Source organism: Belonocnema kinseyi, chromosome 3 (assembly GCF_010883055.1).
Source record: "Belonocnema kinseyi isolate 2016_QV_RU_SX_M_011 chromosome 3, B_treatae_v1, whole genome shotgun sequence".
NCBI lineage: Eukaryota > Metazoa > Arthropoda > Insecta > Hymenoptera > Cynipidae > Belonocnema > Belonocnema kinseyi.
In genome coordinates this window covers 59573734-59593494 of record NC_046659.1, presented here as the reverse complement: position 1 = coordinate 59593494, position 19761 = coordinate 59573734, and the positions used below count along the sequence as shown (strand labels likewise).

Below are 19761 nucleotides of genomic sequence, written 5' to 3'. Positions count from 1 at the left end.
TAAGTGTCTAACTTTAATTAGGAATTACATACAAACATAAAAGTAGTTTAGATCGTGTTCACTTTTTACTTTATCCACATTCGTTGTAAGTGCAAATAATACCACATTAAATTGCAGATTGAAATTTTGGGAAGCATTCATTTAATAACTGCACAATAATCGATTAATAAAAAATCTTATTTATCGTTTCAATAAAATGAATTGTAAGCATTACATTTGATTAATTATTTTATATTCTTATTTTATAGGTTTCTGCGGCGCAAGTCATGACACCGTGGAGAAAAGGTAAAAGACATTCTAAAAAAGTTATTGCCCGCCATTCACGTAATGCAATTAAAATCTCATTTGCTAGAAAACATGTTTCAGCTTTACCTCAGATAATAAGATCTATCCTTTAAGTTACCTTTATTGCATCTACGGAGTGCTTTTAATATTGTTTGAAGGCTTTTTAAATTTTATGCCATCAAATTAAAAGTTAAGTCTAGAATTTTCGATATACAAATTAAAAAAGTTCAACATTTAAAAGCTTTTAATTTTTAATGTGAAAAACTAAAAGCAATCATATTTATAAACCTTCATATAATAAAAATGTATATCAAGTTTTATAGCTTATATCATATAAAATTTTTCCTTCTTAAAAGTCTTGGAACTTTATGAGTTTTTAAAAGTAGGGCTCTGACTTTGCCAATAACCGATGACCCGAGTACTCGAGCGACTACCCAGTGGCACGAGTATTATTCGGGCATTCGGTTAATAACCTAAATGTCGGGTATCCGGGTTATAACCTAAATATTGGGTATTCGGTTAATTTTCGGGTGTCAGGAATACAGTGAAACAAAAGGAAATATGACCACAAATGTCAGATAACATATGTCATAAAGTATCATATTTGCAGCGAAATATTTTTATACCAAAACTCAACGTCATCAGTAAGCTACCATTTAATACGAGCGTTCTGACGTTTTGGTTACTTCATTTGTTTCTCAAATAAAGCTTATGAAATCATAATGCATTTATTTTTGGTTTTCTTTGCATTTGAAACTTAATTTCGAATGAGACATTTTTAAAATCCAGAAAAATGCGTTATGTACCCGTATGCCCAGGTATTACCCGATTATCCGTGTAACCGGGTACCCGAATTTTTTTTTATCACCCGGGTACTTGAGTTATTCCCGTGATCTCGGGTCCGCGAGTATCCGAGTAAATATACAACCACCCGACATGAAGTTCTAACCCTATTTAAAATCATTTCTCATTTTAAGAAATGAATTAAAACTTTTCGCTGTTTGTTACAAAATTATTACAGTAGTGTCATATCTCTAATTACTAGAGTTTGCAGAAATCCCCTGGGAGTATATCATCTACATACTCTAAAAAATGAATCCATTCGTTGCAGTCTACCTATATCTGGGGTTCATGGATATTCAAAGGATGTGCCATGTGCATGAATCATCCATTGCAAACTCACTAACCAAGTATTTGACGGAGTTTACTGAAATCTCTTACTGAAGAAACTATTTCACCTTCAACCAAAATATTAACTGTTATCAAGAATTCATAAAAATTAATTTTCACCATAATAACCTACCACTTTGAAATAGTTAAAAATCCATACTAAAAAAAATGTTGCCTTAATATTCTGTTTAGTTTTTGCGATAGTCACCTTAGAACCACGGGATCGGTCTTATTTTTCTGTCTTATTAGCAAAAGCTTCTGAGATAAACTTCTCAAATATTAATGAACTCACGGCTAGCCTCGGTTAAGTGCAACTAAAAAGTACTTGCACATCCAGTTCTTATTTTGTATGTGTTTCGAGAATGCCCCTAGGTTAGTTTAGGCCATAAGAAACATCGTACCAATCGTACTAATAATTTTTTGAGAATAACGATTTTTTCACTTTTAACGATTCAAAATCGCACTTTTGTCGAAAACGACGAAAAATACGAATAGCAGCTCATGGTTCAAAATTGTCCCTTTGCTGAAGTCTATAAAAATATACTATCGATTGATATTTATTTTGTGTATTTTAACCAATCTTCCCAAAAAATGAAAAAATCGACTAAAATAGTATTTATTTAACAAACTTCGATAATTTATTTTTTTAAACATTTGTTTTTAGTATAGTAGTAGTGTGAAAAACACTTATATGATATTTTTAAGGTACCTGACGTTCAGTATAAAGAAAAATTGGGTTTCACCTCTAAAATGGAAGAAGCATAATTTTCAACGATTAGTCAACAGAAGTACATAGTTCAAAATCGTTTCTCTTCCAAAATTTGATAAAAATATTCCCTTACCGGATGCTCATCTTGTATATTTAAACAAAGAAGGAAGGCCTCCAAGGCCACTTTTTGATCCCCTTCAAAATTGGTTTAAAGTGAATAAAGTGACATTCATATACCGTGAGAAGTAATATGTAGTCATTCCTATCTGAATGGAAGAACTTGGTGGTCTATTGAAATACATATGTGCATATTGACATACAACAGAAGAACGATGATTCATAGTGTTCTTTTATTCAAAAGAAGATACATATACTGCAACATGAGAAAGTCCAATTGCTTCCATTTAGATTCGAATCGACTCAATATTACTTCCAAGGTTCTAAGGAAGTAATGTAATCCATTTTAGCACCAATTTTTAAGGAGGCCGAAATGTGGCCTTATGGGCTCTCCTCCTTTTTGCAAAAAAAATAAAAAAGTGGATAAAAATCGACTACAATAACATTTAGTTTAAAAAAGCAATGATTTTTTTAAAACGTTTGTTCCTAGTTCAGTAACATTTTCAGTGTAAATGATATTTAAGTCTATTTTGTCTATTTTGTTGTTTCTCAAAAATTGGTTTAAACACACTGGCTAAACGTCTGATAAGAGTATACTTTTATAGGTTTCAGGAAGTAGAACAATTTTAAATTAAGACTACTATTCTCATGGAACATATCATTTACATTGTTATCGAACCAAAAAGAAACATTTAAACAATCTTAAATAATAAAATTTGTTAAAATACATGCTGTTTCAAACTATTTCAATTTATTTATTCTATTGTCTGGAGAAGATTGGTTAAGATACACAAGATATACAACTAGTAAGGATATGATTTCATAGTTTTCAAGAAGTGCAATAATTTTGACCCATGAACTGCTATTCACATTTCGGATTCTTTTTGAAAATAATAAGCTTTTTAATCACTAAATATAAGAAAATTGTTTTTCTCAAAAACGCTTAGAACTATTTTTTTCTTTATCGGCTTAACATAACCGAGGGGCATCCCCGAAACATGTGCAAAAGATAAACTAGATGTGCAAGCACTTTTGGGTTGAACTTACATAATTGAGGTTAGCAATGAACGAGGACTGAAGCAAGACCTGAGAAAATAAAACGCAGCAAAAATAAGCCTAGCTTTTTTCTGTGTGTAAACAACCAATTTTCTGAAATTACAAAATGGCTGTTGATATAACTTCGAAAATGTAGATTTTTGTTGTAATTTTTAGGGAAATGTTGTCAAAATTGACTAGTAAAGTAATTGTATTAGTGGGAATAAATTAGTGATGCATAAATATTTCAATTTTGAAAAAAATGGATGCCCACAAAATTGCCAATAAGATTGATTTTACAACTCTTGAAAAAATATGATGCTGTTGACAAGTTACCAATGATTACTAGAAATCAAAACAAATTCTAAAAAATGTGGCCTTCAAAAATGGTATCAGCCACAATTATTTATTTGTTTCTGAATTAAGTCTATTTCATTATACCACTTTATTTTTCGCTCATAGAATGTGTCACGATAATTTATTCATGCTGATACAATTGCGTTGCTAATTAATTTTGACAAAATTTGGTCGAAAATGACAAAAAATGCGAATTTTCGCCACCATAGCATAACTTTGAATTTTACTAAAAAGCAGCCTTTTTTATTCCGTCAAAAGCTAACACTCTCTATATGGGAATTACATTTTATTGAAAGTTGAACAAGTTATCCTAATCAGAAGCTTCTGTTCAATTCACCCTATATAAAATACATAAAAAAATGCAAGGCTATTTTTGGGCGTATTAAACCAATTTTTTCTGATTCACGCAAAATTGGTTAAAATTAGACAAATTAATCATAGATTTAATTCTTTCACGATGATTATGATAAAAAGAAATATTTTGGGTTCCAATAATGAACTTCATCAGACAATAAGCTGCGACCAGTCTCCATATATGGATACTGGTGGGGGGGGGGGCGCTCTGGCCAATTACAGTAATCGTAGAGATTATACATAAGGGCAACATAACCCGAAACTTCAGTTTAAGGATAGCCCTGAAGAAGTGATCTGTAAGTTTCACGAAACGTCGGGGAAAATTCGTAGTTTTCCATACAATTGGAACCCGAAATATCTCTTTTTGTCATTAAAAAAATTGTTTTTTAAACTCCAAAATATTATTTCTTTGATACAGGTTCGAACAAACTTTTGTTTATATCAATCATAGATTTTACAACTTAAATTATTTTTTTATTCAAATAAACATTTTTTAAAATAAAATAAAGTGCAATAAAATAAACTGTTTATTTAAATAAAATCAATATTTTTCTCAGTAAATAAAGACTAAAGATTCATTAATCATTTTATGATCTATAATTTCATTTCAGTATTATGGATCCTAATTTCTAATTATCTTGGTCCCCAAACTCATCAATAATCTATAGCAACGTTTCACAGTCCGCTTAAGTGCATTTAAACATAACCCTAAGAGGCATCTTGTCTAGTGTTGAGCCTGTGCTTGTCAGTTTATACGAAGCTGTTCTCTAATCTTATTGATTGCCTGAGGCTTGCACATTGCCCACTGTGCCTCTATACATCGCGAATGAGTAATGTTCCAATATTGACAAGGCCAGTCAGATTTCGAGACAAATAGGAGTTTGGAAGCTTTACTGCTCAGAAATCGTTTCAACGAAACGGAGCTTAGAAAAATAATGGGCTGAAGTAACTGCGGATGAAGCGAATTAGTTCACTGGCACAACTCGACAAGTTTCATTCTCAAATGTACTAAAGTACCTTGATATATTGTGCAATGTGCAAACTGTCGGCAAAATATTACGATGCTTCGTTACCGAGCTTCCTTGCTTATGCGTCACTCTAGTACGTAATAAATTACTGTCCAGTCTTTTTAGCAGCGTTTAGCGGCAGACTAGAAGAAAATGAGGCAAATGTGTCACGTTGCTTCGTTATTGTTTTTGTGATTCACTTTTCTTTCTTGCAAAATTTGTACTTGTTCAAGTTCTGCAGTAAATTTTATTTAGCCATAAAATAAAATTTTCAAGTAATGCAGGACTAGTGAACACAGTAAATCTCAGAGATATTTATTTTCTGAAGTTGGATAAAAACACCGGAAAAGGTTGCGAATACATATAAAGTCGGGAATGAAGGTGTAAATCCCACGTCAAATATATTTTATATGGAGGTGGAAACAAAACCACATTCAAACTTTGCATGCAGCTGTTAGCCGTTTGTAATGCTTTGATAAAACTTGAGATAAAAAATGTACCTGCACAGAGAAAAATAATGTTGCATTTTGAACAAGGAAACGGCTTTAAAATGTACTGAAACAAAATTCAACTATGATTAGTTCACATTGCGCAGTATGAATTTTAAGCGCAATTCAACTGTTTGTCAGTTTTTACATTGATTTAGAGAGTGTAAATAACTGAGGTTCAAAATGAGTTTATCAGAAAATGACCCGAAACAAAATTGAATTTCTAACTTTTTCTGTGTAGGATTTACTGTAAAGTGATCATCTACTTGCGAGGCAATGTGCAAAATATAATTATTTACACAGGGTAAATAATCTGAGAATAGCTTCATATTTTTGAAAAATACTAGTACATTTAACCGTTAAAATAAGCCTAAGAAACTCAAAAAATGTTATTTATTTCCAGAGTTATTCCAATTTTTCAAAACAATCGAAATTTAACGTTTTAATTCAATTAAAATATAAAAATGTTATATTTTCGATGTTTCAAACCTTTATTATATACATTTTTCATTCTAAAGATATAAAATTATGAAACATACTTGAAAATAAGGTTTAAACACTTGAAAAATCAAAATTACGTCGTTTAAAAATCTTGATGGTATTCAAATTTAAGATTTTTTGAAAAGTTTTAAAGTTTTTTAAATTTGTATAGAGGTTAACTTAACATTCAGTTCAAAGTTTCTGAATTGAAATGTCATGATTATTTTAGTTTCAAATGACAAATATTATTTCAGGAACCTCAATTCCTGGGACCAAATTTTTACATTTATGACAGGATTACTGAAAAAATAACACCTGATAGATTTTTAATAACATAATTCGTTACAGAAAACATTAAATACAACGCTAAGAATGGCAAAAAGAATTTTTAATGAAAAAATGTTAAAATTAATGTGACATATTTAAATTAAAACAAATAATTCTGTTTTAAAAGAAAGTACAGTGAAACTCTTCTACAACGCCGATTTTAGGGATGCCGGTGGGTGGGAACCAACTCATTATAGCCCGTTCCGCTTTTGTTTGTTCACGCGTCAGTGCACGCCTCAGTGACAACTGCAGACCCCGCGACCCCACGCAGCACTTGTTATATCTACCTCTGGCTCGGCTTCAATTCTCGGAAGGGCTATAGAATGAAGGGTTATTGAAGACTTTCACTGTATCAATATCTCATTGAAATTAAATTATTTTGTACATGAAATAACTTGTCATTTTAAAAAAGTAAGACATAAAAATTAGTTCTCACTTTTTACTAGTTTTTTAAAAAGAATAAACCTTAAAAAGAATTAAATTTTGATCAATGTCTGTTCAGTTTGTTTGAAAATCAATACCCACAATAGTTTGACATGATTTATTACATTAGTTCTTAACGGCTCTCAAGTAAACAATATTCTTTTTAACGGAAAAAAGAGCCATTTTTGTCTTAAAATATGAAGTCATTAATCCTTTGCATACAGACCCCTATTTCTTAAAAAAGTTTTTTTGTAAATATTTGAGACATCTCTTACAAATCAATTTTCATCATTTTGAGATCCACACCCAACAAATTTTTCATAATTTTTCAATTAAAACTTCTCTGTTCCAGAATTTAAAAATGAAACTTGTCAAATTACGTCAAGTTAAGAAAAAAAATTGATTTCAACCGAGGGTAGTAAAAAAATTCAAGAATAGAAAAACTTGGAGAAATATAAGTAGACTAGATCTTTAACCAGATTTCATGTCTGAGCAGATTCAACAAAGATTATGAGTCATGTAAATGTTGCATTCGAATTCAATTGCGTTAACTAATAATCTTATTACTTATAACAGGATTTTTTTCGAAAATAAAAGAGAACTTAAGGAAATGATTGATTTAGAGAAACTATCACGAATTTTATGTCTATCGAAGTCTTTTTTTATTTCCGTCTTTTTTGGAAAACTTATACACTTCTTTATAACAAATATATTGTTGTACTTTTGGTGAAACTTTTTAGTCAGTTGAAGTTCGTTAAGCTAATTGCATATAAGGATAATCTAAATTAAGTGATAGCTACAAGTTTCTCATAGCAGTTGGTTAGACTTAATTCCGCCGTACCTCCAAACTTGGCTGAATTTAGAACAATTGTGACTTTTCGACTAGATGTATTTACAGGGTTTTGGAACTAAGATTCATGAAAGCTCTTCTCATGAAATACTTACCTGATGTAAACTTGCAGATAAACTAACGCAAGACCTACTATCATTCATTTTGGGGATACCGTTTTAATCCCTCAATCCTACATCTCAATATAGTTTCCATATAGCTTCTGTATAATAAAAAGTATAAAGTCATTATAGTCATTAATAAATGTGATAATGATAAAGATAACAATAAAAGTGAAATCCTTCCGTAGCAAACGTTTTTAATGTAAATTTCAATTTTGAATAAAAGTTAACATTATCGACTATTTAAGCCCCATTGAGTAAGATTGAGGTATTACCAAGATTAGTTCGCTGACTGCATTAGAATTAATAATCGCTTGAGTTCGCTGGATTGAGTCTGCTTATTGAAATCATTGAATATGTTGGTTAGACATTGACATTTTGACGTACTGGATAATTCGATTAACTGATTCAAGCTCATATTCGCGAATCTTTATGCTTTGCTAACCTTTGTCTAAATATATAGATCCACAATATGCGGCGTTTATCTGAATGCTTGCACTGACCAGGAAAAAACGTTTTAACTTCATATTCTTTGCGAGTTTTGTTGATCTCGCAAATTCTACGCTTATCCCTTATGATTTTTCTTCAATTATACACTTTTCGTCTGAAAAAAATGTATGAAGCAGTTTCGAGCATTCGCTGTCGCCCCTGTATGATTATTGAACGCATCAACCTATCCTCAAATGTCAAACGTAATAAACTTGTAAATCATATCTTTGTTACATAAAGTATCTTTATTTATACAACGGAGGCAAGAGTCTTTTAATCCTCGCATGTTTTAAAAATCACGTTCGGATAAAAAGAATGTTTACCTCCTAGGTACACAATATACTATTATGAGAGCTGGGAATCGGTTAGTATCCTGCTCTCATAAATAGACTTCAAAACATGGAGTATAAGACAATTTTTTAATTTAAACCCTTAGGTTTTTAAATTCGACATCAGGGTGAATTATTTTGAACGTAAAAAGAATGATTTTCAAAACTGAATACTCATGTTATCCCAATTTTTGTCTTGCTAATCAACAAATTAAAAAGAAAAAACTCAAAATCCTATTTGAGTTTTGTCTTGTTTTTTATTTTTTGTTGTTTTTATTTTCTTCTTATTTTGAAAATGCATATTTTAAATTTTTATATGCATATAATTATCTATTTTTGCATTTCAATCATTTCATTTCATTTTTAATGAAAAACGCTTAAAGAAAATAAAAAATTTAATCTTACTTATTTAACATTTTTCTATAAGAATTTGACATATGTGGTGTTTTAATTACAAAATTCAATAAGTAAATTAAAAGTAGTTACTTTTTACAAAAAAAAAGTGAAACAAGAAGAAAATTATAATTGTCCTAACAAATCAGTTAAAAATTTACATGAAATTATTCACAAGTTTTCGGTTAGGTTTACAAGTTCTATATGCATATTGTCTTTTGTGTAAACATATATTATACAAACTTTGGGCATGTGTTTTCAGTACAATATTCTACTATCTTTTTTAGAAAGATTGGGAGAGTCACAATTGTGGGTGTATGTTTTTAGAGATGCAAAAAAATGCCATGGGGTAATATGACATTTGGAGCTATATTTCACATGAGTTCATATGTCCTATGAGTTAATTTGGCGCATAGAGTCTATGTTTTTAGTTAGGGAAGTATATACAGGACAATATGAAACACATGGAAATCTAGCGCACGGCACAGTATGGCACGTAGCGTATTGTGGAACATCGGGTAATGTGGCACACACAGTGTATGTTTTTTGTTTGGGTAGTATATTTACAGCAATGCTGTACTGCCTTTCCCAAAAACACATACAAGATTTGGACTATATTGTTGATCAGAGAAGTGTATTCAGTAAAACATTGTACTATCTTTTGAAAAAACATACTAACTAGTTTGTTCTATATTTTTTTGTTAGATCAGTTTGTTTAGTACAACACTGATTTATCGTTTTTTTAAACATCATCCATTAGTGAAACAACAGCAACGGCAGAGATTCGATATTTGTATAACATAGAGGAAAATTGAATGCATGCATTTTAAAGAGACTGAAAACATAAAAACAACAACAACAAAATCATAAAGAAAAACAAAACTCCAATAGGCGATCTCTAAATCATATCCGATTTTGAATATTTTTTCTTGGAGCCCGAGGCAAAATCCTAATACTCGGCAAGTCCTCCCTCAATACGAAAAATAGAGTTCTGCGAGAGCATTAAAGAGGCTTTAGCTCTCTTCAACCTCGCGCAGAACTCTGTTTTTCGTGACAGAGTATGCAGGGAGGACTTGCCGAATATTAGGATTTTGATATATTAGGAGACTAGTGTGCGTATTCAGTTTCGAAACTAATTTTTTTTATCATCTTAAAACTTAAAATAATATCTTTATGTTTTATTCTGAAATGTATAAAAAGCATATGAAGACCTTTTTTTATCCTTGATTCATATATTATTTGAATGCAACTTGCTTCTCTCGAAAAAGTAAAGTTTTGAATAACTTATTACCTTAAGAACAGTGTCTGAGAATAGTCGAGAGCTTGACTTTCTTTTTCTTAAATAATTTTTGGTTAGACTGTGAACGGGTATTACCACTACATTTTGTACGGTAATCCGATTATCGAAAATTCAGAAAGTCCCATACCAGTCGTTTTTAGTTAAGCTCGACACCATTTTGCATAGTTGGGTCAAATCAACCTGCTTGACAATCAAACCGGAAACTCACGTCTATCAGAAATGCACTTCGAGCCAAAGCACGCATGAATTATTCATATGAGTTATAACATTCTCTTTCTAATTTGCACATTGACTGTTATCTCATTTCTAATGTCCTTTATCACGTAATCAATATTAGTTGTGCAGGCGTTACTTAAATTGTAGATCGAGTTTCTAAATTCAACTGCGCAACTTTTGTTATACTACTTAATTTTACTTTCTTATTCTATTTAAAATTTAAAAATTCACAACTTAATTTCCCGCAAATCAACATAAATGTAATATTTTAAATAAACCAATTAATCAATTCTTAACAGTGGAAACGGAAGAGTGGCAAATTTTAAGTTCCAATAATTGGATACCAGAATTTAGAAGTCTTGGAAATTGAATGCGGAATTAAGGTATTATACAGATAAAATTGTTTTCGGCGATTTTTTTTTTAAATTAGCACTGTATATTTATTATAGCGTTATCTAAAGTTCGGTTTAGTTAGAAAAGGACTGACCATTTCGAAGTTGAGATAAGTAAAATCCAAAATCGCATCTTATGCACGTAAGGCCTATCCCAAAGTATTGAAAATGTAACATATTTTAGCATTACGCCTAATCGGTCCTGACAGTTTTTTTCAAAAACTGAGACACGGTAGCAGGACGCAATACAGAGATCCTGTGAAAATTTCAGAATTTTTATCTATTTCGTTTATGAAATAGAGCCCTGAAAGTATGAAAGAACAGAGAGGTCCAATAGGTTAGACACTCTCACACGCATTCAGTTGATCGACATGAAGTTGGAGCATCTTCAATTGTTCTTCGCATGGATAGCTCTTTTTCTGAATTCATCCGTATAATACCTTAGAAAAATTAACAATTGACCTTTAACAAGACGAGCAAAATTATCGAGATTCTTGAATATAATACACACGAAATAAATCTTTTAATACCGAATTTGAAAATACTGTAATTTGATAGTCATCAAAAAAATAATGGCTTTTAAGTAGGTGAAATTTTTTTCTCTATTCTACTGATGTAGAAGATTTTAAGACACAATTTTTCAATTTTTCAAAATAATAAAATTTGAAATAAAATTCAAGTAAGCGTATTTTATTCTTTAGAACCTGCATACTATAGTCTATTTTCATTTGAGTCGCGAATGTATTTTTTCACTTCATTTTCATGTCCATTTTCTCTTCACTGCCAGATTCGCCTGTCTTTTTTGTCTAAAGAAGAACAATTAAAGGGAGGTGAATTGGACAATGGAGTGAATGTAAGAACAAACTAAAAAAGTAATGTAATCAACCCAAAGGTAAACATATACTAAAGTCAGGGCCAAAAGTCGAAACCCCTTACTCTTTTGACCGAAACTCGCTGAAAAAATCTTTGAATTACTTAATAAAAAGAAACTAAAAGCTTAAAATCTTTTCAATTGAATAATATGGTTACTATTATCCTAAACAAATTTGTTAATAGTTGCAGGGCAAAGCATCCCAGAAAATAGGGGTTTTCGGCCTCCTTTTTCAAGCACTGACTTTCACCTTGTCTCAGAATGAGGTCAACGTTAAGAAAAATATAAATAAAGTCCCAGATATTCTTTCAGGATCCTTTAATGCAATAGATTTTCCAAAATTCGGAAATATTCAATAATTTACTTTTTAAGGCTCTTTAGCTCTTACGCAAGAAATATTATTTTGAAGACTTCTGAACTTGATTAGTCTTGGCACGTGAAAGGCACAGCAGGTCAAGCAGGTCAAGTAGGGCCTCTCCAACGTCTTAGAGATGCTATTCACAGAGTGAACATAGGTGCTATGTGAATTGTATAGGATTTACTAATCTCATGGAAAGAATATTTTTTTCTACCACTTATCCTGTGAATTGCAATACAAAAAATGGACGGCCTCGACTTTCATATGTAGATTTTAAAGATTGAAATATTCAATTGATTTTAACAGACAGAAAATTCTTCAGGTAAAATAAACAACTATTATACAATAAACAAGAAACAAAAATTATAATATAAATTAGGAATTAATTAAAGTAAGTCATTTAAACAGAACACAAACTTTAATTTGCCAGTCAGCAGTTTTCTGATATATTTTCTGCCACGTGAAACAGCAATTTATGATATCATAGAACACCATTTGTCTGTAATTGGAAAATATATAAATGGTGGAAAACGTTGTTCATGTGTTGAATCAAAGATCAGAGGGTACAATTCTATGAAAGTATGAACGCGTGCGGGGAATTTTATCAAATATTTCTTCATTTATACTAATCTATTTTTAATTAATCATTTCATAATCTACTAATATATAATATATTTTAAATTATTCTTAACCCATAACCACACCCTAGGCGGTACTCCGTACCGCATTCTCGTAATTTCTAGAAATATGCGGCTAATATCCATTGGTTGACTTTGACTGCTTCTGGTATTCCTAATTCAGACCATCTAACAGATAGCGTACGTGTCTCTGGTCGCTCAAATCACATTTTGCGGCTCCCAGTACCAATTTTTTACTTTGTTCATCCGTTCTATTAAGAAACTCTAGTGCAGAAAATCTATTACACACACGGAGAGAACTTTCAAGAGATTAATACACGGAAGCGCGTGATTTTAGAGCTATAATTTTTAAGGAATTCAAAGTATCGGACTATACGTGATCTAAAAGCATAGAATTCGAGACCTGAGAATAAAGGAGCGTGACCTAACGCCTGAAAATTCGAGACCTATGCTATAAAAGCAAGGGCTTAACAAAATCAAGGAGTAGTGTTGTGAATTAATCTCCTGCAATTTTTCTCCGCACAGACCCTGAAAAAAAGTGTTTTGAGCGAGAGGCTAGAGTATGATATCTATATGTTTTTCCCTAGATGCGGAAAATTCCTTAGAAAATCCGATTTTTCGCGTATGAAGTTACCCTTGATATTAGAATAGTCTGGAAACAGGTTAGGTAGGATATATTTATGGATTTTGGTCTGCCGAATAAGAAGCTTCTAATAGTTTTCAACAAGCACGTCTGGGGCTTTCCCTAGGCGCAAAAATTTCCTAGAAAATCAGCTTTACTGGGTACGAAATTACCCTTGGTATTAAAATGATCAAAATACATAAATATATCATGCACCTGTTTTCAGACGATTTCAATGCGAAAGGTAATTTCATACCCAGAAAACCTGATTTTCTAGGAAATTTGTCCCTGGCCTGCTAGGAGCCTGTGTTATTATTAAAAACGAAAGTGCCATACGGAGTGCCGCTAGCATGTACTAATATTCCAGCTATTATAGCGTGAAGCAGTGGGTTCATTGTTTAAAATTCTTAATACAATTTTTATCGAAAAATACGAAATTATGCAATGCACACATTTCGTCGATGGTTTAAATTTATTTACTGTTAGAAAGGTATGAAAGCATAAAGTATGTGTTGCATTTCGTGATATAAGTATCAAGCGCCATAAATCTTTCGTCAGATTCCGAAACAAGAATGAGAAATACTTTAAAGTGAGAATTATTGCTTCACCGGGAAAAATTGTGCAAAAATAAACGATACCCGGCTTTTAGCAAGTTATAACCTCTTGATATAGCGCTGTATTCGATTAACCTCGAAACCACTGAGTCCTCCAGAATCCTCTTACGCTAAAGTTAAAATCTAGTTAAAAAGTTAGGTCAAAACCTTCGGGAAACGCTTTTATTTTTAATATCCGTCGCTACTAAGTTTTTGTCATTGTCAATGTTCATAATATTGGTATCATTAATAGCTAAAAGCAGTTGATCTCAATATTTTTGACGACAAATATTTTTATAATTTCAAAAGTTGTATTTTTGATAACAGCAAGATTCATTTATTGACCATATTGACGATAGGCTTTTATACTTGATTATCTCATTCGATGTACTGTTGACGGCGGATTATGTGAAAGGTCGGAATATTCACATTTGTTTTAAAAATTACAAAAAGTCAATTGCCCGGTGTGCATGTGATACATCCCTTTGAGGTCGTTAAATTAGAATTTATAACGGAAATTTTTCTTGTATCATTTTTCACTCACCGTCTTTTCTATTTTATTGGCTGCATTCTCCACAAAATCCTCCGCAGTTTTGGCTACTGCGCCGATTGCTCCTTCTTTTCTCGACATGTGGCCGCGGAATGAGGCTTGTATTTTAGTAGCTGCGTCGGAGAGCTCTGGAATAATAAAGAAAAGCATTTCAAAAAATAAAATCATTCAAATATTAATTAAATTCTGAGTCTAATAATTATTAACTACATATTTTGTAGTAGTAGAGTTTTGGAAACTGTAACTTTATTTCCTAATTCAATTATTTGCATGGAAATGCTATGATTCTGACAAACTTAGCTGGTCGCTTTCATCACATAATTTCGAATTTGCTCGTTTCTTGTTCTGGTCTTTCGAAGATTTAGGAGCGAATCTTTCGGACAACCGCTTCTCTTAATTAAATTTTTAGGAACAAAAGGTATAATTTTCGCCGACAAGTATTTCTATTGGCTACCGAATTCCTTTACCTCACAGGAAAAAAGTATTATTTCAGGGCTAACTTCAGGTAATAAATAAGACTCAGAAAACAAAGTCTGGAGCGGTACGAAAATGAGACTACTGGTGGGAACCCAGATTCATTTGTTTACATTGAAAATGACAGCATGAAGATCTCGTTTTTAAAAACCTAAATAATGATCTCGAAAGAAAGAGATCTCTATTTTTGAAAGTGCTGGCTAGGTTTAATCAGGAAATAGTACCCAAGATTATTTTTTTTGTACTTACTAGTGACACTAATCATCCATAACAATCGATCGAGTAATATAAAATAAGATGACATGGCGTCGCCACAGACCGAGAGTAATTACTATATGCATAGAGAAAAAGAAAAATTACATATTTTAATTTAGTGTTGAGTAGTGATCAGGACGAGAAGGTTTCAAAAATAATTTAAATACAGATTTTTCTATCTCATTAAAAATTTTTTTAAAGTTTCATGGTAAATATGTCAACATTAAAAAAATTATGTTCGATTATATAGTTCTATTTCTGAAAAACCGGCAGGATGGAATTTTTCAATAAATTTGGTAATATTTAGCGATTATGAGCTATACATTTATTCTAACAGCTCCAAGGATTAAATTTGTAAATTCACTTTTACTTGACGCAGAAATTAACTGCACGTTTTAATAATTTATTTTAACAATTTTTTTTCTCCGTGTTTTGAAAAAAGTGCCATGTGCACTAGCGCCTCACTCGTACTCAACCTTCCCTATGACTACTGTGAATTTTATCTTAAGTTATAGCTTTAATTGAAAAACTGAAGACAATATTTCATATTACTGTCACATTTTATAAGTGTGTTGGATAATTATTATTCTTGTTGAATGAATGACACATGTTAAAAAAATGGCATAAAATGGTCCATTTTGCAAATGGCTGTCTTTTTCTCTAATTAAACGAGAATAGAACAGTGAAATGAAGCTTATATGAAAGCGATTGAAATCGGCTCACCTATATCCCACAAGTAGTAGATTAGTAGAGAAAACAGATACAGCAAAAAATGGGAACGTGAAATCTGTTTTGTGTTGCGAGCTACGGGAAATCGATATTTAATTACTCCGTGTCTACATCAAATGATCAGATTCTTTCCCTCTGCATTGAGCCTTTCCACGTCTCCTTTTCAAATTAACAGGAATCCGTTAAAGCATTAAGATGTTTTAAAAGTAAATTATTTTCAGAACAAAAATATTTATCTTAACCATTAAACTTGAACAAGTCCATTCGATTGTAATGAAAGAAATACGATAGGGTGTCAGGTTCCAGCTATTTGCAAATTGCTTTTACTTTGCATTATAATAAAAAGTTTATTTTACTTTCGATTAATAGATATTCAATTTGCTTTTAAATTAATTTGTTAGTCTCAAATAATAATTTGTGCAAATTTAAATGTATTTGAGACTTTTAACGGAATTTTTGTTACAGACGTTCATTTAAAGTTTAGAGTGACTACACATTTTCCAGGCCCTTCTCTGAAATTTTCTTTGCGATGGAATTTTAAGACAAAGGTGGTAATTAGACCAATTTTATAAAGTTTTGCGAAGACAAAACCATCATTATTGAACCGTTGCGTTGGTACCCTTATCACCGAGTCACACGAACAAAGGGAACGCATTACCGGGAGGTAATTTGCATTTCCGTTTTCATTACTCCAGATGGAAGGTAGATTTTGGCCCCAAGGTTATCTAAGGTTTACTGGAGTAACCAAAAATCGTCCCAGACAATTCTCTTTAGAACTCAAAAGATAGATGAATAAGAAACTGCTTCTTGAAAGTTTCTTCTCTAAATATCAATTTTAGTTTGGATATATACTATAAAATATAATACTATAAAATATCAATTTTAGTTGTCCATATACTTGTTATGATAATTTTACTCTTTTAAAATATACTCTTTAGAAGTTATTAATTATAAAAAAAACATATTAATAAAATAATGATTGTAGCAGCTTGTAATTTTGGTCAAGAATTGAAACCTTTTTTATTGATTTAAAAATTTTGCGAATTAGAGGTCCGATCTGTACCCCAAACTTTGAAATACCTTAAGAGTATAGTCCTTTGGTTGATTATGACTTTTTTTTGCTAATTTTATCGTAAAAATTTTTTTTTGCTCTTTAAACTTCGGAGAAACGGGTGGGGGCGCTAGTAGGGCGTCCACTCAGCGCCGTCACCTACGAAGACTCACTAAAAATAATTATAATGCGATAAACGATAAGTTGAGATTTTTTGCTTTTTTTTGCTCTATGATCACATATATTACGTTTCCCAAAAAACTACCCCTAAGTTTTATACAACTACCCCCTATGATCAAAAACGTTTTCAAGATGGGAAAACTACCTTTAATAATGAAAACATGTTTTATGGCTTCAAATTAATCGCATGACACTTGAAAATTTCGCCCTCTTTATAATTTCCCCAAAACTACCCTTCCACGTGAAAGTATGCAGCAGAACATTTATATGTATGAAAAAAGCATTAAGAATAATCAAACTTAGAAGAAATTGTTAGTTGATATTTTTTATCTCTTTTTTTGCTCTCCGATAATATATAATAAATTTCCCAAAAACTATCCCTAAGTCATACATCCCTTCCCCTCGTCATCAAAAACGTTTTAAAAGTTAGAAAACCACCGTGAACTATGCAAAAATGATTTAGAACTCCAAACTGATTACATGGCACTTCAAAATTTCCCCCTCTTCATAATTTTCCCGAAAAACTACCCTTCTGTGTGAACGTGTACAGCAGAACATATATATGTATGAAAGAAGCATTAAAATAGTTCAACTTAGAAGGAACTGTTAGTTGATATTTTTTTGCTTTTTTTTTGTTCTCTGATAATATATAATACGTTCCCGAAAAACTACCTCTAAGTCATACATACCTACCCCTCGTGATCAGAAACGCTTTAAAAGATGGGAAACTACCTTGAAAATTGTAAACATGATTTAGAATAACAAATTAATTATATGAGATTAGAAAATTTTCCCCTCTATTAAATTATCCCGAAAAACTACCCTTCCACATGAGCGTATGTAGCGTAACATATATATGTATGAAAAAAGCATAAAAATTAATAAAACTTAGAAAACACTGTTAGTCGCTATTTTTTTCTTTTTTTTTTTGCTCTCTGATAATATATAATGCATTTCCAAAAAACTACCCCTAAGTCATACATACATACCCTTGTGAACGAAAACGTTTTAAATGTTGAAAAATCACCTTAAAAAATGTAGACATGCTTTACAGCTCAAAATTAATTACATTAGACTTCAAAATTTCCCCCTCATTATCGTTTCCTCAAAAAACTAGCCTTCTACGTGAATGTGGGCAGCAGAACATATATATGTACGAAAAATCATAACAAATAATACAACTTAGATAACACTGTTAATTGATACTAGGCAGTCTGATAAGTCCCTGAAAAATGAAACATGGAGACGTTTTTTTGGCCAAAGTCGGTTTTATTTTTCAAAATACTCTCCTTTTAGGTCGATACAGCGAGTCCAACGATTTTCTAACTTTTTGATACCGTCCGAAAAGTACTCGATCGGAAGGTCTCCAAAATACGCCTCAGTTTCAGCTATGAGCTCCTCATTTGAGTAAAAACCAGGTCTGGTGAATACGGTGGCTGAGGAACCAATTCGAAGCCGATTTCATGCAATTTTGCTTGTGCAACTAAGCATGAATGAACAGGCGAATTCTCGTGATGATAAAGCGGTTTTTTCTTCTTCAAATGCGGTGGTTTTTCGGCGATTTCGATTTTCAATCGGTCCAATAATGATGAATAGTATGCTCCGGTTATGGTTTTACCTTTTTAAAGATAGTCCACGAATATTATGCCATGTGCATCCCAAAATACGGAGGCCATAACCTTTCCGACCCATTGTTGCGTTTTTGAACGCTTCGGAGCACTTTGGCCCGGTTGAACCTACTGTTTTGCCTGTTGCGTTGACTCAGGAGTGTAGTAGTGGATCCAAGTTTCATGCATGGTTATGAGTTGGCGCAAAAACTTGGTCGGCTTACGCGGAAATAATGCTAAATTCTGCTGGGAAGTTGTCACACGAATTCGTTTTTGGTCTACTGTGAGCAAACGCGGCACCCATCGCGCGCAGAGCTTCTTCATGCCCAAAACTGAATGCACGATATTGCCCACACGTTCCAATGATATGCCTACAGCATTAGCTACCTCTTTCAATTTCACTTTGGGATCATTCAACATCATATCATGGATTTTTTCGACATTTTCTGGTGTAGTGACCTCTTTTGGGCGCCCAGATCGTTCAGCATCAACTGTGCTCGTACGGCCACAACGAAACTCGGTAAACCACTTATGAATCATTCCAATCGACGGTGCAGAGTCCAAGTAATACTTATCCAGCTTGGCCTTGGTCTCAGATATCGTTTTCTTGCGAAGATAGTAGTGTTTGATCAAAACTCGAAACTCCGATTTTTCCATATTAAAAAAACTCGGAGGTTAGTCGCATCTCAGTGCTGTAACTTGTAAATGCGTAAACATAAATGGCTGAATTTTTGACAGGCGTCATTTGAAGGATCAAGCTCGACGAAAATGGTTCACATTAGTGAATAATAATGCCATCTCTTAGAATTTTCAGATACTTATCAGACTGCCTAGTATTTTTTTCCTCTTTTTTTTGCTCTTCGATAATATATCACACGTACCTGACAAACTAGCCCTAAATCCTACATACCCTCCCTTCGTCATCAAAAACGTTTTACAAGTTGGAAAACCACCTTGAACAATGAAAAAGTGATTTAAAACTCAAATTAATTACATGCTACTTGAAAATTT

At 32.0% G+C, this 19761-nt stretch overlaps 1 protein-coding gene across 1 annotated transcript in view; it reads right to left on the bottom strand.

The window, feature by feature from the left end:
* Positions 1 to 19761, bottom strand: part of LOC117168761 (neuromodulin) — a 273474-nt gene that overhangs the window by 106522 nt on the left and 147191 nt on the right. Inside the window, exon 3 of the mRNA XM_033354514.1 lies at positions 14449 to 14582. Coding sequence (XP_033210405.1) covers positions 14449 to 14582 — 134 coding nt within the window. The remainder of the gene's footprint in view (positions 1 to 14448; positions 14583 to 19761) is intronic.